The sequence below is a fragment of the Mustela lutreola genome, chromosome 17, assembly GCF_030435805.1.
Source record: "Mustela lutreola isolate mMusLut2 chromosome 17, mMusLut2.pri, whole genome shotgun sequence".
NCBI lineage: Eukaryota > Metazoa > Chordata > Mammalia > Carnivora > Mustelidae > Mustela > Mustela lutreola.
In genome coordinates this window covers 7,346,853-7,372,586 of record NC_081306.1, presented here as the reverse complement: position 1 = coordinate 7,372,586, position 25,734 = coordinate 7,346,853, and the positions used below count along the sequence as shown (strand labels likewise).

At 39.3% G+C, this 25,734-nt stretch overlaps 1 protein-coding gene across 1 annotated transcript in view; it reads left to right on the top strand.

Annotated features, from left to right (window-relative positions):
• The first annotated feature begins 1,861 nt into the window (after positions 1-1,861).
• The window catches only part of LOC131819718 (phospholipid-transporting ATPase ABCA3-like), a 136,409-nt gene continuing 112,536 nt past the window's right edge, over positions 1,862-25,734 (top strand). Inside the window, exons 1-5 of the mRNA XM_059155003.1 lie at positions 1,862-1,997; positions 18,699-18,767; positions 19,113-19,377; positions 23,624-23,751; positions 25,530-25,677. Of these exons, the coding sequence (XP_059010986.1) occupies positions 18,708-18,767; positions 19,113-19,377; positions 23,624-23,751; positions 25,530-25,677 (601 nt within the window). The 5' untranslated portion in view covers positions 1,862-1,997; positions 18,699-18,707. The remainder of the gene's footprint in view (positions 1,998-18,698; positions 18,768-19,112; positions 19,378-23,623; positions 23,752-25,529; positions 25,678-25,734) is intronic.

Genomic DNA, 25,734 nt, shown 5'->3' with positions numbered 1-25,734 from the left:
TTTTGGGGTGGTTTGGGGGTGATGGTTTTTATATCCTCAATTGGATAGTGTAATGAAGTGATATCCAGTTTTTAGCTGGTGTATAACTTTCTGTGGGTTCCAACCAATATTACCCATAGATCTCTGCCACGTGATTTCAGTGACTGCAAAATTTATTTCCCAGGTGGCCATCTCTAAAAAAGGAGAGGAAAGTCATTTTATTAATTTAAATTAATTTTATTAATTTTATTTATTTGCAGCTCATCATCAGTTGGTTTTATTAATGATCCTTTAAAAAATTCCTTTAGTCAGGTAGTTTTTTTCACTGTCCCTGTTTCTCACCCAATCTCTTATCTTCCAGCAAGAAACAACAACAAAAAAATGTGTACATTTCTCTAAACACTTTACATACATTGCATCATTTAATCCTACTACAAACCTCTGGGTTAGGTAGTGCTGCTATTATCCTCATAGTACATGGAGGCTCAGAGGGGTAAAGGAATTTACCCAGGGTGACCCTGCAAGCAAGCAGATATATCTGTCAATATCCCCATTAGGAGCCAGGGAACAACACAGCAATTCGAACAGGGAAAGTTAAAAGAATTTATTAACTATAATATGGAGTTAACCATAAGAAAGTACAGCGAAGGCTCAAGAATACACTACAGCAGAGAGAAAATACGCAAGGAAGAAACAAACTTGGAAGAAGACTCCTCCCCAAGGCTGAGATTCATATCTTTTTGGAGAAGGTCAAGTTGGGAAATTCTTTGGCCTTGGGTCAAGGCATTTACACACCTGCGGAGCAAGCAGGAAGTGCCCCCATGGGGCACAGGCTGCCTAGGCCGGCCAACAGGGAACTGGCAGGACCTAGCAAGCAGGGAACTTTTCTGTGGTTGTTGACGGGCTGGTAGTAGGAAGGGGCACCTGCGAGAGGCACTGATTATCCACTGTTAATGAGGGTGGGCCTGTAGGGTGAATGCTGCGAAATGTCCTCCACACCTGCTGCTGACAGCAGCAAGGTGATAGCAAGAATCAGAGAAAACACCTGAACCTGGAACAGCAGCCCTTGGTCCTGCAGAGTCCCTCCAGCACCCGGTCCCAACAAAGCTTAACCTGATCCTTCAAGAGCCCAGCTCCATTTAGCGCTGAGGCTGGAGCCCAATACCTGTTCAGAACCTGGGCTTCCAACCATCAAGCTACAGTGGAGATGCCTGTTGGCGGGGAGGATGCGCCAAGAGAAGCGGCCATCAACGCCTTGGAGCAGCATGAGAAAGGTGGGGGGCTGAGGCCCACTGAGTGGCTGGTGGGTCAGGGCAGGGCACGCAGAGGACGCAGTGGGGAGCGGGGGGTCTCCATGCGCGGAGCGTCCACGGGCAAAGGTGGCGCATGCCACCTGGGCAAGGCGAGGGCTTCTCAGATGGAGTCGCTCCGCGTCTGATTTGAGGGGCCCCAGGAGCAGGGTTGCGGGCCCTGGTCCCTGTACCTCCGCAAGTTTTCTGTTGATGCCCACAACCTTGGAAGGCGGCGGCCACTGAATCTCCTCCCACTTCCTGCCACCGGCTACTGGGTGACCGTGACACATGAGGGAGAGGGGAGTCCGCGACAGAGAGAAGGATGGTTGGGTCCTCCAGTGGGGTGCAGAGGCGAAGCGCCTGGGAGCAAGCGAAAGGGCCTGAAGTAGGGCCCTCATGGGCCTGGGGCCTGGGACAGCGTGCGAAGTAAGAGTTTAGAGAGGCCTCGCGCTCTGAGGGGTCCCGGGGAGGGTCCGGGTGCGCACGTGGGAGAGGGAGACTGGCTGGAAAGGCGGTGAAGCCCGAGTGCGCAAGGGCTGCAGGGAGTCAGGGGCGGGGTGGGGACTGGGCAAGTGCGCGCATGCGCGAGGAAGGCCGCGGGAAGCGCTGAAGCAGCCGGTGGCAGGGCGGTTGGGGCAGGCGTTGTGAGGAGGCTCGGCGCGGGTGACGCGAGTCCCTCTGAGGTGGAGGTGGAGGTGTGGCCTTGGCGGTTTCGAGGCCTGATCGGTGAGTGTGGGACCTGCCTACCCCTCTGTCTTCTCCCCACATTCCCTCGGGGAGGCGGAAGGTGCTCCCAGGACTGCCCTGGAGGCCGACCTGCGGGCCGCACGCTGAGCTCAGAGCCGGAAAGTGTGAACAGCACGCAACACCCCAAACCCCCAAATACCCTGGAGCCCTCCACAACCCTCTGGACTCCCCTCCAAAATGATCCCCAAATCCCCTTGCGTGTAGTATACATAATATTTATACATAATATTACCTTATACCTCACTGTGGAATGTCAAGGGCCGCCACACCCAGTGCCGACCCTCCACCCCGTTTTGCTTTTCCCTCCCTGGACCTCACTCCCATCCTTTCCCTCTCCAGGTCCCCCTGCATTGGAGAATGCACCCAGGGCTCCCCAGTGGGGGAGAAAGTGTCCTTCCCCTCAAAAACACCAAAACAAGTACAGGAAGTGAAAGCCACTTCTTCTGGATCCCGAAACACACAGAGAAGCTAACCAGAGCAAATTAAACAAAATTTGCATTTTGGCTGTGCCAAGTATTTGAAAGCCAGGGCTCTGGAGGCACATGTTGTGGGTCTAGGCCTGGGGAATCCCAATTTATTTGCTGTGTGACTGTCCAGTCAGCTGGAGCTGCTGTAACAGAGTACTGCAGGCTGGGTGACTTGAACACAACCAGTGTACTACTGACAGTTCTGGAAACAGGGAAGTGTGTGATCAACGCTCCACGCAGATTCAGTGTGTGGTGAGAGCCTGCTTTCTGGTTCAGACAGGCATCTTCTCACTGTGTCCAGGGCGGAGGGAGCAAGGGAGCTCTCGGGCGTGTGTCAAAGGACACTAATGCCATTCATCAGGGCTCCATCCTCATGACCTAATCACACGCCACGTGTCCCTTATGGTGATACCATCACACTGGGGTTAGGATTTCAACATACCAATTTGGGGAGAAGAGGAAGACATAGACATTCAGATTATAGCAATGACCTAATAATGTAAATTAGGTATCATTGTCTAAAAGAAACTGGATGCCACTTGTACCCATCTCTGAGGGTAATTTGAATATTTCAACTGATAGAACCTAGTAAATGTTCCATAAGTAGAGGAAGGGTATGGAAGTTAAGTGCTGCAGGAAGCTCAGGTGTCTCCATTCTCCTCTGCCAAAGCAGAAATTGCATGAACTAAGTTAAACAGCCAAGGAAGACTTTATGCAAGGCTCTAGGAACTGGGAAGAGAAGTCAGAACTCAGTCTGAGCTCAGTTCTGCTGAAACAAAGGATGGGAAGGTGTCTGGAGGGCTGAATGAGACAGTGGGAATGTGCTGGAGGACTGTAAAGGGGAGGCTGACCAGTAAAACACACTTGAGTAACTTCCTGAAGTTTGTTCTGTGGTTCTCTGTGATTAGGCCGTATGTGTTTTCTATTGGTGCCTGTTAGAAGCTAGCTCCTACAGAGACTGGAATGGGGTGCTATCTTCCTTTAGGATTGCATTTCAAAGGATGACTTCCAGGTCCTTCAGAGAGAGAGTTTGAGGTGGTAAAACAGGAAAGAGGCTTATAAAAAAGAGTTACATATGTTTTAAACAAAGAAAGGCTGTATAATGTTTTCTAAAGCAGACAGGCAGAGAAAAGGGTGGTCAGGACCTACAGCCAGGGTGAGTCATATGTATGGTATTAGTCCAGCTCAGAGGAACATTCAAGCCGTCTTGGTCACCTCATTTTATGCAAAGTAGGCAGAATATTTAAAAGGAAAGGTACATCTCTTTTACCAGAATTAAGAAAGCTGCTGTGTTTCATTCAGAACAGCTCAGTGCTTTACAGAAAAGGAAAAGTGTGTGAGTATAAATCTCATTCTAAGAATTTAGGACTGTAGGCATTGTAATGGTTTAATTTTCTTTGACTCCTTTTATTATTATTATTATTTTAGAGTCCACACATCAATAGATTGCCTTAAATTTTTCAGACAGTCTAAGTTCATGTGCCTTCAACTTCCTCCTCCTTTCCCTCCCACCCGACTTTTGCATCCAAGTTTGGGATGGACAGGAGTGGGAACGCATTTAGTACTTAGGGTATTAAAAGTTCAGAAATAGTAGAAGTAAAACCAATCACTGAAGTAGTAATTACTGAAAGTTTTGTGCATACACCAAAAAGACAGTTCATGAACTGGGAGCACTCAAAGCAAAACATGGAATGATTGGATATATTGTCATAAAGCAGCTAATAGCATGAGAAGGCAGTGACTGTGTATTCCTCATAGTGATTTGTTATGATATTAGAATATTTTAAATGATAGAGACTGGCTAGTGGTTATAGTAATTTTGGGAAAACAGTTTTAAGTTTTGCTCATGAGTTCCATAAGCCAGAGGTGACTGAGGTTGAGTTAGCCTAGCTAAATTAAGCTTTGTATATTTAAACTGGTTTTGTCTGTTCAGGGAATTTTCAAGGCTGGTCTCTGATTGTTTTATTTTTCATTTTAACAAGGGACGGGATATTGAGGGTAAGGTGGTTTCCTTGCTAGGCTCTTTTGGAGTCAGACCTCTCCAGCCCTAAGAGTCTCCCATGTCTATCTGGAGAATAGTGAAGGAGATAGGATGACAGGACCCTAAGAAACTGCTTTTCCTCTTTGTGCATAACTTCATATCTGTTGTTTTTATCCTAGAAAGGATAAAGGGAGAGAACCGGCCTCAGCCTCTTTAGTCCTTGAGACCAAAAAAAAAAGAAAAAAAAAAAGAAAAAGGAAAAAAAATTGGGGGATGAAACACTACGTATTGAAACAAAAACATATAGTTGATATTTCAAGTTATTAATCACTATAAGAGCATGAGAAAAAAAGTTCCTGGACCGTTAGGTATTTTATTGTCTTTGGTGCAATTGTAAATTGTTGAGAGTTGTTTGATTACTGATTCACTTTCATTGCTGGCAATTGGGTCAAATTGGTTCTATCTTTTTCTTGAATCAGCTTGGGAGGTTATACATTTCTAGGTATTTATCCCTTTCTTTTAGGTTGTCCAGATTGTTGGCATATAATTTTTCTTAATATCTTCTTATAATTCTTTTTATTTTTGTAGTGTCAGTTGTTCTTTCTCATAATTTTATTTATTTGGGGCCATTTTCTTATCTTATTGATAATTCTGGCTAGATGTTTATCAATTTTGTTCACAAATTAAACTAGATGGATACTTAGATACCTAGAAATAAGCCTAACCAAATGGGTGAAAGACCTGTATTCTGAAAACTACAAAATACTAATGAAAGAATTGAAGAGAACATAAAGACATTGCACTCTCATGGATTGGAAGAACAAATATTGTTATAATGTCCATACTACCAAAAGCAATCTATAGATTTAATATAATCCCTTTCAGATGCCAACAGGATTTTTTACAGAACTAGACCAAAAAGCCAAACAGCCAAAGAAATTTTGAAAAAGAAAAGCAAAGTTGGAGATACTACAGTTCCAGACTTCCAGTTATATTGCAAATCTATCATAAAACAGTATATTACTGGCACAAAAATAGATGCATAGATCAATGGAACAAAATAGAAAACCCAGAAAGAAGCCCACCACTGTATGGTGAATTAATCTTTGAAACAGGAGAGTAGACTATTCAATGGGAAAAAGACAGTCTCTTCAACAAATGGTGTTGGATAAAATAGTCAACAACATGTAAAAGAATGAGACTGGAACATGGTTTTTCACCATACACAAAAATAAATTCAAAATCAATTAAAGATCTAAACATGAGACCTGAAACCATAAATTTCCTAGAAGAGAACACAGACAGTAAGATATCTGCCAGGAACATTTTTGTAGATGTGTCTCCTCAGGCAAGTAAAATAAAAACAAAAATAAACTATTAGGAGAATAGGTGCTATTTCTTCTTTGAAAGTTTGGTAGAATTCCCCAGGGAATCCATTAGGTCCTGGGCCCTTGTTTTCTGGGAGGTTTTTGATTGCTGCTTCAATCTTGTTACTAGATATTGGTATATTCAGGTTGTCGGTTTCTTCCTGGTTCAAATTTGGGAGTTTATAGTTTTCCAGGAATGCATCCATTTCATCTAGGTTGCTTAGCTTATTGGCATATAACTGTTGATAATAACTTCTGATGATTGTTTCTACTTCCTTGGTGTTCGTTGTGATCTCTCCCTTTTTATTCATAATTTTATTAATTTGGGCTTTCTCTCTTTTCTTTTGGATTAGTGTGGCCAATGGTTTATCAATCTTATTGATTCCTCCAAAAAACCAGCTTCTAGTTTCATTGATACGTTTACTGTATCTCTGGTTTCTACCTCATTGATCTCAGCTCTAATCTTGATTATTTCCCTTCTTATGTGTGGAGTTGGTTTGATTTGTTGTTGATTCTCCAGTTCTTTGAGGTGTAGAGACAGCTGGTGTGTTCCGGATTTTTCAATTTTTTTGAGGGAGGCTTGGATGGCTATGTATTTCCCCCTTAGGACCACCTTTGCTGTATCCCATAGGTTTTGGACCAAAATGTCTTCATTCTCAATGACTTCCATGAATTGTTTCAGTTCTTCTTTGGTCTCCTGGTTGATCCAAGCATTCTTTTTTTTTTTTTTTTTTAATTTTTTATAAACATATATATATATTTTTAAAGATTTTTATTAATTTATTTGACAGAGAGAAAGATCACAAGTAGGTGGAGAGTCAGGCAGAGAGAGAGGAGGAAGCAGGCTCCCGCTGAGCAAAGAGCCCGATGCGGGGCTCGATCCCAGGACACTGAGATCATGACCTGAGCCGAAGGCAGCGGCTTAATCCACTGAGCCACCCAGGCGCCCCATATAAACATATATTTTTATCCCCAGGGGTACAGGTCTGTGAATCACCAGGTTTACACACTTCACAGCACTCACCAAATCACATACCCTCCCCAATGTCCATAATCCCACCCCCTTCTCCCAAACCCCCTCCCCCCAGCAACCCTCAGTTTGTTTTGTGAGATTAAGAGTCACTTATGGTTTGTCTCCCTCCCAATCCCATCTTGTTTCATTTATTCTTCTTCTACCCACTTAAGCCTCCATGTTGTATCACCACTTCCTCATATCAGGGAGATCATATGATAGTTGTCTTTCTCTGCTTGACTTATTTCGCTAAGCATGATACGCTCTAGTTCCATCCATGTTGTTGCAAATGGCAAGATTTCATTTCTTTTGATGGCTGCATAGTATTCCATTGTGTATATATACCACATCTTCTTGATCCATTCATCTGTTGATGGACATCTAGGTTCTTTCCATAGTTTGGCTATTGTGGACATTGCTGCTATAAACATTCGGGTGCATGTGCCCCTTTGGATCACTACATTTGTATCTTTAGGGTAAATACCCAATAGTGCAATTGCTGGGTCATAGGGCAGTTCTATTTTCAACATTTTGAGGAACCTCCATGCTGTTTTCCAGAGTGGCTGCACCAGCTTGCATTCCCACCAACAGTGTAGGAGGGTTCCCCTTTCTCCGCATCCTCGCCAGCATCTGTCATTTCCTGACTTGTTGATTTTAGCCATTCTGACTGGTGAGAGGTGATATCTCATTGTGGTTTTGATTTGTATTTCCCTGATGCCGAGTGATATGGAGCACTTTTTCATGTGTCTGTTGGCCATCTGGATGTCTTCTTTGCAGAAATGTCTGTTCATGTCCTCTGCCCATTTCTTGATTGGATTATTTGTTCTTTGGGTGTTGAGTTTGCTAAGTTCTTTATAGATTCTGGACACTAGTCCTTTATCTGATATGTCATTTGCAAATATCTTCTCCCATTCTGTCAGTTGTCTTTTGATTTTGTTAACTGTTTCCTTTGCTGTGCAAAAGCTTTTGATCTTGATGAAATCCCAGTAGTTCATTTTTTCCCTTGCTTCCCTTGCCTTTTGCGTTGTTCCTAGGAAGATGTTGCTGCGGCAGAGGTCGAAGAGGTTGCTGCCCGTGTTCTCCTCAAGGATTTTGATGGATTCCTTTCGTACATTGAGGTCCTTCATCCATTTTGAGTCTATTTTTGTGTGTGGTGTAAGGGAATGGTCCAATTTCATTTTTCTGCATGTGGCTGTCCAATTTTCCCAGCACCATTTATTGAAAAGGCTGTCTTTTTTCCATTGGACATTCTTTCCTGCTTTGTCGAAGATTAGTTGACCATAGATTTGAGGGTCTATTTCTGGGCTCTCTATTCTGTTCCATTGATCTATGTGTCTGTTTTTGTGCCAGTACCATGCTGTCTTGATGATGACAGCTTTGTAATAGAGCCTGAAGTCCGGAATTGTGATGCCACCAACGTTGGCTTTCTTTTTCAATATCCCTTTGGCTATTCGAGGTCTTTTCTGGTTCCATATAAATTTTAGCATTATTTGTTCCATTTCTTTGAAAAAGATGGATGGTACTTTGATAGGAATTGCATTAAATGTGTAGATTGCTTTAGGTAGCATAGACATTTTCACAATATTTATTCTTCCAATCCAGGAGCATGGAACATTTTTCCATTTCTTTGTGTCTTCCTCAATTTCTTTCATGAGTACTTTATAGTTTTCTGAGTATAGATTCTGTGTCTCTTTGGTTAGGTTTATTCCTAGGTATCTTATGGTTTTGGATGCAATTGTAAATGGGATTGACTCCTTAATATCTCTTTCTTCTGTCTTGCTGTTGGTGTAGAGAAATGCAACTGATTTCTGTGCATTGATTTTATATCCTGACACTTTACTGAATTCCTGTATAAGTTCTAGCAGTTTTGGAGTGGAGTCTTTTGGGTTTTCCACATATAGTATCATATCATCTGCGAAGAGTGATAATTTGACTTCTTCTTTGCCGATTTGGATGCCTTTAATTTCCTTTTGTTGTCTGATTGCTGAGGCTAGGACCTCTAGTACGATGTTGAATAGCAGTGGTGATAATGGACATCCCTGCCGTGTTCCTGACCTTAGCGGAAAAGCTTTCAGTTTATCTCCATTGAGAATGATATTTGCGGTGGGTTTTTCATAGATGGCTTTGATGATATTGAGGTATGTGCCCTCTATCCCTACACTTTGAAGAGTTTTGATCAGGAAGGGATGTTGTACTTTGTCAAATGCTTTTTCAGCATCTATTGAGAGTATCATATGGTTCTTGTTCTTTCTTTTATTGATGTGTTGTATCCAAGCATTCTTAAGCAAGATGTTCAGCAGAAGGAAAATTTCCAGACTCTTTCTATGAAGCCAGCATTACCCTGATCCCCAAACCAGGCAAAGACCCTACCAAAAAGGAGAATTTCAGACCAATATCACTGATGAATATGGATGCTAAGATTCTCAACAAGATCCTAGAAAATAGGATCCAACAATACATGAAAAAGATTATGCACCATGACCAGGTGGGATTCATCCCTGGGTTATAAGGATGGTTCAACATTCGCAAATCAATCAATGTGATAGAACATATCAATAAGAGAAGAGAGAAGAATCACATGGTCCTCTCAAGTGATGCAGAAAAAGCATTTGACAAAATCCAGCATCCATTCTGATTAAATAAAACTCTTTAAAGTGTAGGGATAGAGGAAACATTCCTGAACTTCATAAAATCTATCTATGAAAGACCCACAGCAAATATCATCCTCAGTGGGAAAAAGCTCACAGCCTTCCCGTTGAGATCAGATACATGATAAGGATGCCCACTCTCACCACTCTTGTTCAACATAGTATTAGAAGTCCCAGCAACAGCAATCAGACAAGAAAGAGAGATAAAAGGTATCCAAATTGGCAATGAAGAAGTCAAACTCTCTCTCTTTGCAGATGACATGATTCTTTATATGGAAAACCCAAAAGACTCCACCCCCAAACTACTAGAACTCATACAGCAATTCAGTAACATGGCAGGATACAAAGTCAATGTACAGAAATCAGTGGCTTTCTTATACACTAACAATGAAAATACAGAAAGGGAAATTAGAGAATCAATTCCATTTACTATAGCACCAAGAACCATAAGATACCTGGGACTAAACCTAACCAAAGAGGTAAAGGATCTGTACTTGAGGAATTACAGAACACTCATGAAAGAAATCGAAGAAGACACAAAAAGATGGAAGACCATTCCATGCTCTTGGATTGGAAGAATAAACATTGTGAAAATGTCTATACTGCCTAGAGCAATCTATACTTTTAATGCCATTCCAATCAAAGTTCCACTGGTATTTTTCAAAGAGTAGAGCATCAAATAATCCAAAAATTTGTATAGAATCAGAAGAGACCCTGAATCGCTAAGGAAATGTTGATAAAAATGAAACTGGGGACATCACATTATACCTGATTTCAAGCTTTACTACAAAGCCGTGATCACCAAGACAGCATGGTACTGGCATAAAAACAGACACATAGACCAGTGGAACAGAGTAGAGAGCCCAGATATCAACTCTATGGGCAAATAATCTTTGACAAAGCAGGAAAAAATATACAGTGGTAAAAAGACAAGTCTCTTCAATAAATGGTGCTGGGAAAACTGGACCTCAGGGAGATTCAAATTAAAACCACATTGTGGGACGCCTGGGTGGCTCAGTTGGTTAAGCGGCTGCCTTCGGCTCAGGTCATGATCCCAGCATCCTGGGATTGAGTCCCACATCGGGCTCCTTGCTTAGCGGGGAGCCGACTTCTCCCTCTGCCTCTGCCTGCCACTCTGTCTGCCTGTGCTTGCTCTCGCTTCTCTCTCTATGACAAATAAATAAATAAAATCTTAAAAATAAAATAAAATAAAATAAAACCACATTGAGATATCACCTTACACCAGTTAGAATGGCCAAAATTAACAAAACAGGAAACAACATGTGTTGGAGAGGATGTGGAGAAAGGGGAACCCTCTTACACTGTTGGTGGAATGCAAGTTGGGTGAGCCTCTTTGGAGAACAATGTGGAGATTCCTCAAGAAATTAAAAATAGAACTTCACTATGACCTTGCAATTGCACTCCTGGGTATTTACCCCAAAGATACAGATGTCGTGAAAAGAAGGGCCATTTGTACCCCAATGTTTATAGCAGCAATGGCCACGGTTGCCCAACTATGGAAAGAACCAAGATGCCCTTCAATGGACGAATGGATAAGGAAGATGTGGTCCATATACACTATGGAGTATTATGCCTCCATCAGAAAGGATGAATACCCAACTTTTGTAGCAACATGGATGGGACTCGAAGAGATTATGCTGAGTGAAATAAGTCAAGCAGAGAGAGTCAATTATCATATGGTTTCACTTATTTGTGGAGCATAACAAATATCATGGAGGACGAGGGGTATTAGAGAGGAGAAGGGAGTTGGGGTAAATTGGAAGGGGAGGTGAATCATGAGAGACTATGGACTCTGAAAAACAATCTAAGGGGTTTGAGGTGGAAGGGGGTGGGAGGTTGGGGTACCAGGTGGTGGGTACTATAGAGGGCATGGATTGCATGGAGCACTGGGTTTGGTGAAAAGATAATACTGTTTTTCTGAAAATAAATCAATTTAATTTAAAAAAAAAAACTGGACAGCTATATGTAGAAGAATGAAACTCAACCATTCTCTTACACCATACACAAAGATAAACTCAAAATGGATAAATGACTTCAACGTGAGACAGGAATTCATCAGAATCCTAGAGGAGAACATAGGCAGTAATCTCTTCGATATCAGCCACAGCAACTTCTTTCAAGATATGTCTCCAAAGGCAATGGAAACAAAAGCAAAAATGAACTTTTGGGACTTCATCAAGATCAAAAGCTTCTGCACAGCAAAGGAAACAGTCAACAAAACAAAGAGGCAACCCACCGAATGGGAGAAGGTATTTGCAAATGACAGTATAGACAAAAGGTTGATATCCAGGATCTATAAAGAACTTCTCAAAGTCAACACACACAAAACAGATAATCATATCAAAAAATGGGCAGATGATATGAACAGACACTTCTCCAATGAAGACCTACAAATGACTATCAGACACATGAAAAAATGCTCATCATCACTAGCCATTAGGGAGATTCAAATTAAAACCACATTGAGATACCACCTTACACCACTTAGAATGGCCAAAGTTAGCAAGACAGGAAACAACATGTGTTGGAGGGGATGTGGGAACGGGGAACCCTCTTACACTGTTGGTGGGAATGCAAGTTGGTGCAGCCACTTTGGAGAACAGTGTGGAGATTCCTCACGAAACTAAAAATAGAGCTTCCCTATGACCCTGCAATTGCACTACTAGGTATTTACCCCAAAGATAAAGATGTAGTGAAAAAAAGGGCCATCTGTACCCCAATGTTTATAGCAGCAACTGCCATGGTCGCCAAACTGTGGAAAGAGCCAAGATGCCCTTCAATGGGCGAATGGATAAGGAAGATGTGGTCCATATACACTATGGAGTATTATGCCTCCATCAGAAAGGATGAATACTCGACTTTTGTAGCAACATGGATGGCACTGGAAGAGATTATGCTGAGTGAAATAAGTCAAGCAGAAAGAGTCAATTATCATGTGGCTTCACTTATTTGTGGAGCATAACAAATATCACGGAGGACAAGGGGAGTTAGAGAGGAGAAGGGAGTTGAGGGAAATTGGAAGGGGAGGTGAACCATGAGAGACTATGGACTCTGAAAAACAATCTGAGGGTTTTGAAGGGGTGGGGGGTGAGAGGTTGGGGGAACCAGGTGGTGGGTATTAGAGAGGGAATGGATTGCATGGAGCACTGGGTGTAGTGCAAAAACAATGAAGACTGTTATGCCTAAAATAAATTTTAAAAATGAAAAAAATAAACTATTAGGACTACATCAAAATATAAAGCTTCTGCACAGTGAAGGAAACAACAAAACTAAAAGTAATTTATGGGATGGGAGAGCATATTTGTAAATGGAAAATCCAGTAAAGGGTTAGTATTCAAAATATATAAAGAACCAATAAAACTTGATGCCCCCAACAACAAATAATCTAATTGAACTATGGGCAGAAGTCATGAGCAGACATTTCTCCAGAGAAGACATCTTGTTCACCAACAAACACATGAAAAGATGCTCAACATCACTCATCATCAGGAAAATGCAAATCAAAACTAGGATCAGATATCACCTCACACCTGAAGGGTTAAAACAACCACACAAGAAACACTAGGTATTGGTGAGAAGGTGGAGAAAGATGACTCCTCTTTCACGTTAGAGGGAATGTAAACCTGTGCAGCCACACTGGAAAAGAGTATGGAGGTGACTCAAAAATTTAAAAATAGATCTATCCTTTGATCCATTAATTGCACTACTAAGTATTTACCCAGAAACATGAGTGCTAATTCAAATGGATACATGTACCCCCATGTTTATAGCAGCATTATCTATAATAGCCAAACTATGGAAAGAGCCAAAATGTCCATCAACTGATGAATGAATAAAGAAGTGGTATGTACACACACACACACAGAGAAATATTACTTACCCATAAAGAATGAAATCTAGTCATTTGCAATGATACAGTTGGAGCTAGAGAGTATTATGCTAAGTGAAATAAGTCAGAGAAAGACAAATACCATATCTATTTGAGAGAGAGAGAGCATACAGGGGGAGGAGCAGAGGGAAAGGTACAAGCAGACTCCATGCTAAGCCCAACCCAGGCCTCAATTCTCAGGACCCTGAGATCATGACTCAGGCCAAAACCAAGAGTTGGATGCTCAACTGATTGAACCACCCAGGCATCCTCACTCATGTGTGTAATTTAAGAACAAACAAGCAAAGGGGAAAAGAGAGGCAAACCAAGAAACAAACTCTTATCTATGGAGAACAAACTGAGGGTTCCTGGAGGGGAGGTGGATGGGGGCATGGGTTAAATAGGTGATGGGGATTAAGGAGTGCAATTGTTGTGATGTGCACTGGGTGTTGTATACAATTGTTGAATCACTATATTGTACAACTGAAACTAATATTACACTATGTGTTAACTAACTGGAATTCAAATTAAAACTTAAAAAAAAATAAAAATGGAATTACCTTAATGATCCAGTAATTCAACTACTGGGTATTTATTCAAAGAAAATGAAAACACCCATGCAGTATTATTTACCATAGCCACCTTATGGGAGCAGTCCAAGTATCCACTGATAGGCGAAAGGATAAACAAGATGTGATATATATATATATATATATTGAATATTATATCTTATATAGATAAATATATGATGGAATATTACTCAGCCATAGAAAAGAATTAAAATCTGGCCATCTGCAGTGACATGGATAGAGCTAAATAGTATAATGCTAAGTGTAGTCAGTCCGTCAGGAAAATACCAGATGATTCACTCATATGTGGAATTTAAGAAACAAAACAAATGAATAAAGAAAGAAAGAGATCAACTAAAAAAGACTCTTGACTATAGAGAACAAACTGGTGGTTACCAGAGGGGAGGTGCATGGGGAGGGGTGAAAAAGATAATGGGGGTTAAGAGCACACTTATAACAAGCACTGAGTAATGTATACAATTGCTGAGTCACTATATTGTACACCTGAAACTAAAATAACACTGATAATTGAACTGGAATTTTTAAAAAATAAGTAACAATTTAGAAAAACTGCTGCGGCTTTCCAAAGTGTTTGCATCATTTTGTACTCCCACCAGTAATTTATGAGACATGTTGCCTTGCATCACCTCGAATATTATGTGTTGTCAGTCCTTTTAGTGTGTATGTTGAGGTATCCCATTTTGGTTTTATTTGTACTTCACTGATGACTTAAGAGAAGTTTTTTGAGAAGTTTTTCCTGTGCGTTTTTGTTAATATTTTCCTTCTTTAAGAGCAGTTTTAGGTTCCCAGCAAACTTGAGGAAAGGTGTAACTGTTTCCTGTACACCGACAACCCATGTGCATGTGTGGCTTCTCTCATACCACTCCCTCACAGGGTGTAATGTTTGTTAAAATTGATGACTCTTATACTTACCTACACATCGTTATCATTCAAAGTCCGTGGTTTACATTAGGGTTCAGTTTTGCTGACACATTCTGTGGGTTTGGACAAATATCTAATGACATGTATCCACTGGTGTAGTGTCTATATAAAACAATTTCACTGCCCTAAAAATTCCCTCAGCTCCATCTATTCATTCCTGTTCCCTCTACCCCCAAGGCCTAGGAACCACTGATCTTTTTATACTGTGCCCATAGTGATGCTTTTCTTGAATGTCATATTGTTGGAATCATAGAATGTAGCCTTTCTAGATTGGCTTCTGTCATTTAGCATTAAGCACTTAAGGTTTTTCCATGTCTTTTCATGGCTTGATGCCTCATTTCTTTTTAGCACTGAATAATATTTTGTTGTCTGGGTGTACTATAGTATATTTATCCATTCATCTACTGAAAGATATCTTGGTTGCTTATAAGTTTTGGAAATTATGGGTAAAGCTTCTATAAGCATCCCTGTGAAAGTTTTTATAGGGACATACATTTTTCAACTACTTTGTGTAAATACCAAGGACTGTAATTGCTGGACTGTATGGTAAGAGTATGTTGAGTTTTATAGAAAACTGCCCAATTCTTTTCCATTCAAAAGTGGTTACATATTTTGCATTCCCACCAGCAATGAATGAGAGTTTCTTTTGCTCTATATACTTGTCACATTTGATATCATTAGTATTACAGATTTTGGCTCTGATAAATGTGCAGTAGTATCTCATTGTCATTTTAATTTACATTTACTGAATGATATATGCTATGGAACATTTTTTCATATGCTTGTCATCTGTATGCCTTCTATGGTGAGCTGTACATTAAAGACTTTGGTCCATTTTAAAATCAGTTTTCTGTGCTACTTGGTAATATATACATCTTCCCCTCTCCAGATTTAATATATAATTGGCATAAAACATTGTATAAGTTTAAGGTGTACAGTCTGATGATTTGACATATGTTTATATTGTAAATGATTACCACAATAAACTTAGTTAACACATATATCACCTCACATAGTTTTTTTGTGTGTGTTGTGAGAACTTTTAGATTTATTTTCTTAGCAACTTTCAAATATGTAATACAATATTAAGAACCACAGTCACCATGCTGTACCATATATCCCCAGAATTTACTCATAACTGGAAGTTTTTGCTTTTTGACTGTTTTCACCTATTTCATTCACTCCCATCCCTTGTCTAAGCACTCACCAATTATACAGTATTTGTACCTCTGTCTCTTATTTATTTTACTTACCGTAATGCCTTCGAGTGCATATTTTTATATTGTTATTGTATTTCCTTTTTATGGTTGAATAATATTCTATTGCATATACATACCATTCTCTCTCTCTCTCTCTTTTCTTTTTTTTTTTTTTTGAAGATAGAGTGTTTTTATTTTTATGTATCATATTGTCTATATCCATTCATCTGTTGTTAGACACTTAGGTTGTTTCCATGGCTTTTGCGAATCTTGCTGCTATAAACATGGCAGTATAGATGTGTTTCTGAAATAGTGATTTCATTTCCTTTGGATAAATACCCAAAAGTGATATTGTAGTGTCATATGGCAGATCTGTTTTTGATTATTTGAGAAATTGCCAGACTGTATTCCATAGTGGCTGAACCAGTTTGCCTCCTTGCATGGATAGGGTCATAGGATAGGCTCCATGGCCAGTAGGCCTCATTGGCTTAGGATCCGAATCAGATAGAACTGTTTACTCAGCTCTCTGGCCAGATGGGGCCACCTGCTCAGGTCAGCCTGGTTCTGGGGTTTTCATAGTGCTGTCTTGACTATGGATAGTTACTAGCTGGTCTTTTTGGAGGACAAATGATGCTGGGAATGACTTAGGTCACTGTCTTGATGCTCTCTCATATATATTATTTTAATTAAATGTCTTTCTAAAGTCTTTACAATTTTTAAAGTTTGGTTGTCATATTTTTAAAAGATTTTTTAAAAATTTATTTATTTGACACAGAGAGAGCGAGCACAAGTAGGTAGAAAGGCGGGCAGAGAGAAGGGTGAAGCAGGCTCCCTGCAAAGCAGAGAGCCCAATGCAGGGCTGGATCCCAGGGCCCTGAGATGATGACCTGAGCCGAAGGCAGAGGCTTTAACCCACTGAGCCACCCAGGTGCCCCAGGTTGTCATATTTTTATTTATATTATTATTATTGCTCATAGCAATGCTTTATATATTCTGTATATTCTGGATATGTCTTTTGTTAGGTAAATGTGTTAGAAAGTTTTTTTCCTCTTCTTTGGCTTTCCTATTTTCACAGTGGTATTTTTTGATTAGCAGAAATTTAATTTAATTTAATTTAAATTTTGATGAAGCCCTCTTTTACAGCTTGTAATTTTTTCATTCACTTTAGGAAATTTCTGTGTGTCCAAGGCCACAGAGATATTCTCCTATCTGTTTTCTTATATTTTATAGTTTAGCTTTTATGCTTAGGTCTAGGAGCCCTTCTTCCTTCACACTTTGAGATCCTAATCTAATGTCTTTTTGTGGAGTTTCTAAACCTTCTATGTTTTTTTGCCTTGAAAATGGTAAGGGTTGTTATTTTAAATTTTAGTACAGATAACTTCACCCCAGATGTAAGGAGTGCCAGATATTGCATGCAGAAAATTGCTTGGAGGAATAGCTAACTCTACAGGATATTTTTTTTTCCAGAAAGGATTTATTTTCTTATACCAGGTACCTGTAGGCATTTGTAATATGGGATACCTTCATCTGGTATCAAAGATTGAAATTTGAAATTGCCCTGCAGTTCCTAGGAAAGCCAGTCTCCTTCACTAACATCATTATTTATAAGGTGAGGTCCTAAAATAATGTCTCCCCTTCCAGGGCCTGAATTTTATCTCTCTCCCTGGTAGCTGCAAGAATTGAAGTCAAGTTTTCAAGATCACACAGATATTAGTAGAGCTGGGAATCAACCTAGACAGTCCAACTTCAGCTCCTGGGTTATTAATAGCCCGCTATGCCACCATACCATGAAGGAAGGGTTTAATTTGTTACGTTTCCCATTATATACCTACACTTAACATGTCACTTAATATTCAGCAAATATTTGTGAAGTATAAGAATGAATCTGTTCCCATTAGTAATGTTATTAATGGAGGTACTTTCAACCGTGGTAATTGCTGAGTGGCATTTTGGGATTGTAGCTGTGATGTGATTTTACATACCGTTTTTAAAAAGATTTTTATTTATTTATTTGACAGAGATCACAAGCCGGCAGAGAGGCAGGCAGAGGGAGAGGAAGGGGGGAAGCAGGCTCCCTGCTGAGCAGAGAGCCTGATGTGGGGCATGACCTGAGCTGAAGGCAGAGACTTTAACCTACTGAGCCACCAAGGCGTCCCTCCATTAAGTGCTCGGTGTTCGATCCCAGGACCCCAGTCTCACAACCCGAGCCGAAGGTAGAGAAGCCTTAACCCACCAAGCCACCCAGGAGCCCCTGCATACCATTTTGTCTTTTTGCTGATGGTGATGATTTTTGGGTGTTATTTCTTAATTAGTGTTTTGGTAATAATTGGGAAAAGTACTGGTCAAATTTACCTGGAAACTTGCATCAGTAACTTACTGAACTTTGTTTTGTGCTTGAAATTTTATATTAGAAACTCAGAAGTTACTGAGTAAGGATGTAGGGCTAAAAAGCTTCTCAAATATTTCAAATGTTTATTGTTTCTTTTTGTCATCCTTTAAGCTTGACTAGAAAATGAAGCAATTCGAATTTAAGTAATTTGTCTAAAATTTATATTTTGTTATATAATCTTAATTCCTTTTTTGTAAAATCTTTACTCCCTTCATAGAGTTGAAGAATGGATTTCTTATGGTTTTACAAATTTATGGCTCTTCTGTGGAAGAATTTTATTTTAAAGGTAAGTTGAGCTATCTATAGGATTTTTGCAATATCTAAGACACCATAATGGGAAAATTCTTACAAACTGATCACTGCATTTCAGTTTATATTGTTGTATTTTTGTCAGTTCTATGGCTGGAGGTATTTCTTCCAAATACGAAGAGTCCTCATAGCAGAATGGTAGAAAGGAAAGGAAAAAATGGTCCAAGAAATTACTGCTATTATAGAGTGAAGCTGTTCTTTTTTTGGCAGCTTATGTATCTTCTTTTAAGAAGTGTGTCTTAGTATAAAACAATTAGGCATTTGCAGAGGTAGTGAACTCATAGGACTTTAACATAATCTTTTTTTTTTTCCCATCTCCTAGAGACGGCAATTGGTGGCATTAATTGTGGAAATCATTCTAACATTGCTATTTGCTAGCACACTTTTGTTAACACGCAAGTCATTGATTATAAAGAAGTCTGGGCCGTTCAATTACTCTCTTCAGCCTGTTGATGAGTTGCCTGCATTACTTGAAATGGCCATCACTTTTCCTGGTCAGTGGGAATTGGCTTTCGTGCCTTCCAAAAGTGTTGTGGTGAAGAACATCATTGAACTGGTGAAAAGGGATTTACACTATAATTTCTCAGGTTAGAAATTAAAGTTTTTTGAAAAAAATATATTATTTTACATTTTAAATTGGGTTTCAGTGAAGACACATGTATAATCTTTTAACTAGACATTAATCTCCCAAGTAAAACATTGTAGGATATATACTTATAACCAGATAGTAACCCCCTAGGTATAATATTATACATTATTATACTTGAGAGTTAAATTCATATAAAATATTTTCTCCGAGCCCAAAACACATAGTAATATTTAAAAATTAGATAATCAATTTATATTATTTTAGGTTACTATCCAATTCTGTGATACTGTCTTCCTTGTATTCTGTGATACTGTTTCTGGTTGTGCTTCTTAAGCCTGGTAAGTATGACCCCAGGGCTCTATATGATGGTGTGCCAAAGGAACACACAGCTTAAGCATGAGCCCTCATTTTAGATGCACTCCCACTGGTCAGTTATTTCAAACATTGTTCATATAAAAATGTTACAGAAGATGTAAATGAATGCATTAGAGAAGACTCAGGTTATGTACAATTATCTTAAAAGCCCCCAAGTGAGCTTATCCTCACATTCTCAGTTTTTCTTCTCTTTCTCCCAGGGAGAAGTGCAGTCAGAAGTTGGGTGAGCATCTCTCTGGTGCCTGTTCCTTTAAATACACACGTGTATTCAGTAGTGTATTTTTTTCAACTTTTTGTTGTCTGTCAAGGATTTGAGGGTCCTTGAGAGTAGATGCCATCTGAAAACATAACTTAAAAAAAAAACAAAGAGTGAAGCAGAAGAATGCATATACTGATAGTTTTTTAAGTATATAACACAAATCCCAATAAATGTAGTGCTGGAGGCCACTTTGGGTTACCCAGAATATTTCATAATTTCCATCTGATTTCTTCTTTGATGTATGGGAGTCTTAAAAATATATTACTTTAGGGCGCCTGGGTGGCTCAGTGGGTTAAGCCGCTGCCTTCGGCTCAGGTCATGATCTCAGGGTCCTGGGATCGAGTCCCGCATCGGGCTCTCTGCTCAGCAGGGAGCCTGCTTCTCTCTCTCTCTGCCTGCCTCTCCATCTACTTGTGATTTCTGTCAAATAAATAAATAAAATCTTAAAAAAAATAATAAAAAAATTTAAAAATATATATATATTACTTTAAAACATTTTGAATTTGTTGTTATCTTTCTATTTTTTTTTAATTTCTATTTTAATTTCCTTGAATCAGTATATTCTAGGATTTCAGTTTGAAATTTTGAGAATTTTTTATGCCCACATTAAGGTATATTTTGAAAAATGTACCATGTACATTTGTAAAGACTGTGTATTCTGTAGATTTTGCTTATAGTGTTATATAAATGCCACCCAGGTAAAGTTGTCAAGTTGATGAATCATAGTGCTTTTCAAATATGTATTCTTACTATCTTTGTCTGCTTATTCTCTCAGTTATTGAAAGAAATACTAGCATTTCTAGTTAGGTGTTGTTAGTATTAAATAGGTTGTGTGTGTTTGTTAAAATTTGTTAAAATTTCTTTTTGCCTACATGTTTTGAAACTTGGGTCATGTGAATTGTTGAATTATTTTTAAAAGTATTTCTCTATTCCGGAATTTCCATTTGTCCTGTTTTTAATAGATTTCAGGTCTCTAGAGAAATGTTCTAGCTTTATTAACCCTACTAACAATAGTTACTTTATTTACTTTTTTTTAGATTATTTATTTATTTATTTGACAGACAGACATCACAAGTAGGCAGAGAGGCAGGCAGAGAGAGAGGAGGAAGCAGGCTCCCTGCTGAACAGAGAGCCCGATGTGGGGCTCGATCCCAGGATCCTGGGACCATGACCTGAGCCGAAGGCAGAGGCTTTAACCCACTGTGCCACCCAGTTGCCCCAACCATGGTTACTTTAAAGTCACTGCCAGAAAGTTCTGGTATCTAGATTACTTGTGTATATTTTTTTCTCTTCAATCATTGATTCTGTTTTATAGCATATTTTGTATATTTTATTGAATGGCAGGTGTTGTGAATTAAAAATATTAGAGGCTCTTGAGAGTACTTGTTTATCCATAAAGAGAGTTAAGTTTTCTTCTGGATAATTGCAAACTGACAGAGCATCTTGATTCCTTCGAAGTCTGGTTTGGGGCTTTGTAAGGAGAGCTTTGTTTCACTTTTGTCTTTACTTGTGCAACTTATTCCTTGTCTTAGGGCATGGCTCTTCTAGAGTGTTACCTAGAAGCCAGAATATTCATGAAGGCTCCTCTTCCTTTGTGGGGCTTGTACTCTATTGTCTGGTTCATCAATATTGCCTACCTGCTGTTATTTTCTTGGTTTCATGATCTGAACTTAGGCAGTTTCAATGGGAGGTTGACTGGTGACTTAGGGGAATTTACAAGCCGATTTTTCACTTCTTTGCTATTTTCTTGGCAGTCTCAACTCTCACCTTTTTTCTTCAGCCCAGTAAGTCTGCAGTTTTCCGCAAATGCTTTCAGGGCGAATACCAGGGTGAATATGGCACTAACCTTGTGCATCTCCCTTTTTCAAGCTATGTAAGTCCATAATTATTGTGTAGTGTATATGAAATTTACTCAGTAGATCTTGCAGTGGTCTCACAAAAAAAGATGATAACTATGTAAGGCAATAGGTGTGTTAATTAACCTGGTTTTGGTAATCATTTTGCAATGTATGCAGATCTTGAAACATCACATTGTTCATCTTAAAATCATGTTATACAACCTACATATATACAATTTTAATTTATCAGTGATACCTCAATAACTGGCCAGAAAATTTTGAAAATAAAATAAGTGGTAACTGTGTGGTCATGGATGTATTAATTAGCTTGATTTTGGCAGTTAATTCTCAGTGTATACATCATCATCATCATGTTTCGTACCTTAAATACATAATTTTTTGTGTGTCATGTGTTTCAACAAAGCTGGGGAAAAGATAGAGCCACCCAGGTAATAAATGAAAATAAATAAATAAGAAATTTCCCTCTAGTTCTGTTTTCTGGGAAATCTAGGCAGACACGTCTTAGCCTCATAAAGTACTCAAAACTCACTCTCCTTCCCTTTATCTCTCATACTTCTGCTTAAGCAGGTAATATCTTTCTTGAAGCTCAGTTAAATTAATGAAAACAGACCGGTGGGTCCCTCCTCAGTCCCTCGTCAACCATGGCCAGGCAGTTACAAAGACCTGTGGCTATTCCCACAACATTCAGTGGTTAAGGCAAAGAGATTGGGAGGTTTCCTGGCACATAAAGGATGCGTGGGTGAGATGGATGAATTAGGCTTAGATGCAGAAGTAGAGGCTATGTGCCCCAAAGTGTGCCTGATTACCTGCTTGTACACACTTCACTTTGTTGACAGTGTACTTTCAATATTAGATTCTATTTCCAGCTGTGTTTGCAAGTTTTGTTTTGTTTAACTTGGTGGACTTTGTTTTTCCAGCTTTAATCATTTGAATTCTCTGAGGACTTTGTTTTATCTTGCTTCTGGTCACCTTGTGTAGGTGCAAATCTGATTCTGGTCCCTGAGATCCTACTCATACCTTTGGGATTTATAGCCCAGCTGCGCTCACCCTGAGAAAAGTGCGGCATACTTGGCATTTCCCAACCATACAAAAAATAATGATTATGACACATAATAACCTCAAATATCAAAGTTGAGAAGTTTCATTCTTCTGCTTCTGAGTATTTTTAAATCAGGTATTATAGATTCCATCTTCTAAGACTTTGAATAGATTGCATGGATCAATTTTGTTATTTCCTTCCAAGGTAGAAATTTCAAAACACATTGGAAATATCCCTCTTCCTTACCTTACTTCACTATGCAGTTATTATAATGATTAGTTATATTTTAAACTTTTTGATAAAACTTTTAAAACTCTTTTTTAAAAGATATTTATTTATTTGAGGGAGAGTGAGAGCATAAGCGAGAAGGGGGCAGAGGGAGAGAGAGAAGCAGATTCCCCACTTAGCAGGGAGTCCAGTGTGGGGCTCCATCCCAGGACCCTACGACCTTGACCTGTGCTGAAGACAGACGCTTAACTGGCTAAGCCACCCAGGCACCCCAAATTTGTAAAACTCTTAAAAAAATGTTTTTATGCATTCCTAATATCCATTCGTTTGTTATGCCAATGATTGAGCAGCAGTATTTTGAAATTAATATTTTGATAGTTTTTCATCCATGTAAAGCGTTTTCCCATTTTATAGATAGAAAAGGCAGTCAGATAGTTTGCCTTTATGTGGGCAACTCATGCATTTGATTCTTTTCTTTCTACAGTTCAAGGGTTTTCTTCAGAAAGAGATTTTGAAAAGTATGTTAAGCAAGAGAATAACTCTAAAAAAGTGTTGGTTGCTATTATTTTTGACCATGAGTTCCAAAATAGCAATGATCCCCTGCCACTTAAGGTAAGAAGTTTTTAATGTAGAAACATCATAAGTGTACTTTGTATTTCTGAGGCTTAATGAAGTTGAGGCGTAATTATTTCATTTATTAAGTGGGGAGACTGCAACTTACCTACAATCATACTGCTTGTACATAGTAGAGTAGAGATTTAAATCCATATCTAATTTTTGTGTCAGTGCCTTTATTTAGCCAGAGCTTTAGGTAGATGGGGCAAGAATTGATTTCACCACATACCAGGTTTTCTCCTTATAAATCATAATCATAGGAGACATTGACCTTTACCACTGGATCTAATATAGCTGCTATCTCCAACTCTGGGCGTGATGGTGAAGTACATGCACATTTCCCAGGTCAAAAGACCTGAGGTGTTAAAGCAGATGCATCTTCACCAGGATGGAACACAACATGAAAATGTACCTCTTTCTTTTGACCAAATCTCATCATTTTTTTCCACAATCTAAACCTGGAACACAGTATTAAGGCTTAGCCAAGCAGAATCAAAATTAGGACATAGGCAGACACTGAGATTCTGATAACAACTTCCAAAAAAAGAGATGAGGACTGTGCTTTGAACTTGGCATCCCTGGTGTTGAGGGAAATGGCCAAGTTATGTTACAGATGTATGCACAGGGCTATAATTCTACATTTAAGATACAGATGGTTATCAATGGAATGAAAAAGTAAAGAAAATCCCTGGGTCATAAGTATAGTTGTAAGTATCTTGTGTTCTGTCCCATCATTCCCTCATTCCTTTCATGTTTATTAAATTCCTCAAGTCACTGATTCAGTGTAAGTGATGCTGATGTAGGCTCATCAGTGTATACATTGAATGCGGTCAAAATGTTTTTGGTACAGTTTCAAACCTCACCTTGTACGATCTCCCGACTGTTCCAGCCCCTTAGCTGATTCTTACCTTTAACACTGCTACTGTGACTCGCTCTACAGTCGCTCTCCCAACCACACCCACCCCTTCTTCATCTTCCCATAAATGCCCTGTACATATTACTATTACTGAATTTACGATAGTGTAATATATATATATGTATGTATGTATGCATGTATGTATGTATGTATGTATGTCTCAACTAGAATTTGAGCTCCTTGAGGAATAGGTGCTATATCTTAATCCTTGAACACACAGTAAGTGCCTAAAACTTTTGTCTTGGTAACTTGAGTGTATTAATATTTACCTAGGTTTATGATATCTGCCTGCCCCTCCTGGTGTTACTGATTTCTTTGGTCTGACCCCTGACTTTAGGCAACTGCTGGACCATTTGCTGTCCTGCAAAGTGACTTAGATCCATCATGATCTACCTTGAAGTTTAGTTCTCTAGAATTAGTATTATCTTTTCATTTAATAATGAAATCATGCAGTATTTCACTTTTATACTTTCACGTATCTCATCTGTCTTCATGTGGGATTCTTTCTTAGGTTCTAATCACTTTTAGGAAAGGAAGAGATTTTCCTTTTGGAACACTTGGCTGTCATAATGGGAAGAGAAATTAGCAATACCTTTCGGTATGTTTCATTTCAGTATGCATGCCACCTGTCTATTTTGGGAAAGAGACATTGGCAATGGTGTGCAATGTTTGCTTACCACAAACCCACACTAGCCACACAGCAAGTCTGCTCCGTTGGCTGATGTTCAGAATCTGCTTAGTGCTCAACACTCTACCTCAGAATCATACATGTGCAATTTTTCTTTAACTTCCTTTTGTTTCTCATTCTCACTTAATTATTTTTTCACTTACAGATATTATTTCTTTTTGCTCTTTATAGGTAAAATATTTTCTGCGTTTCAGTAGTTTTCAGAGGAACAAGTATGTGACTTTTTTCCGAATGGACGGCTGGGAAACAGGTGTTCTCTTTCCACCTTTTCCTTCTGCGGGACCCAGAAGTCAAAGTAATTCAAATGGGGGACAGCCTGGTGAGCCTATCTTTAGTTATACTTATTTTAATATCCAAGTAATAAAAAAAGAACCGT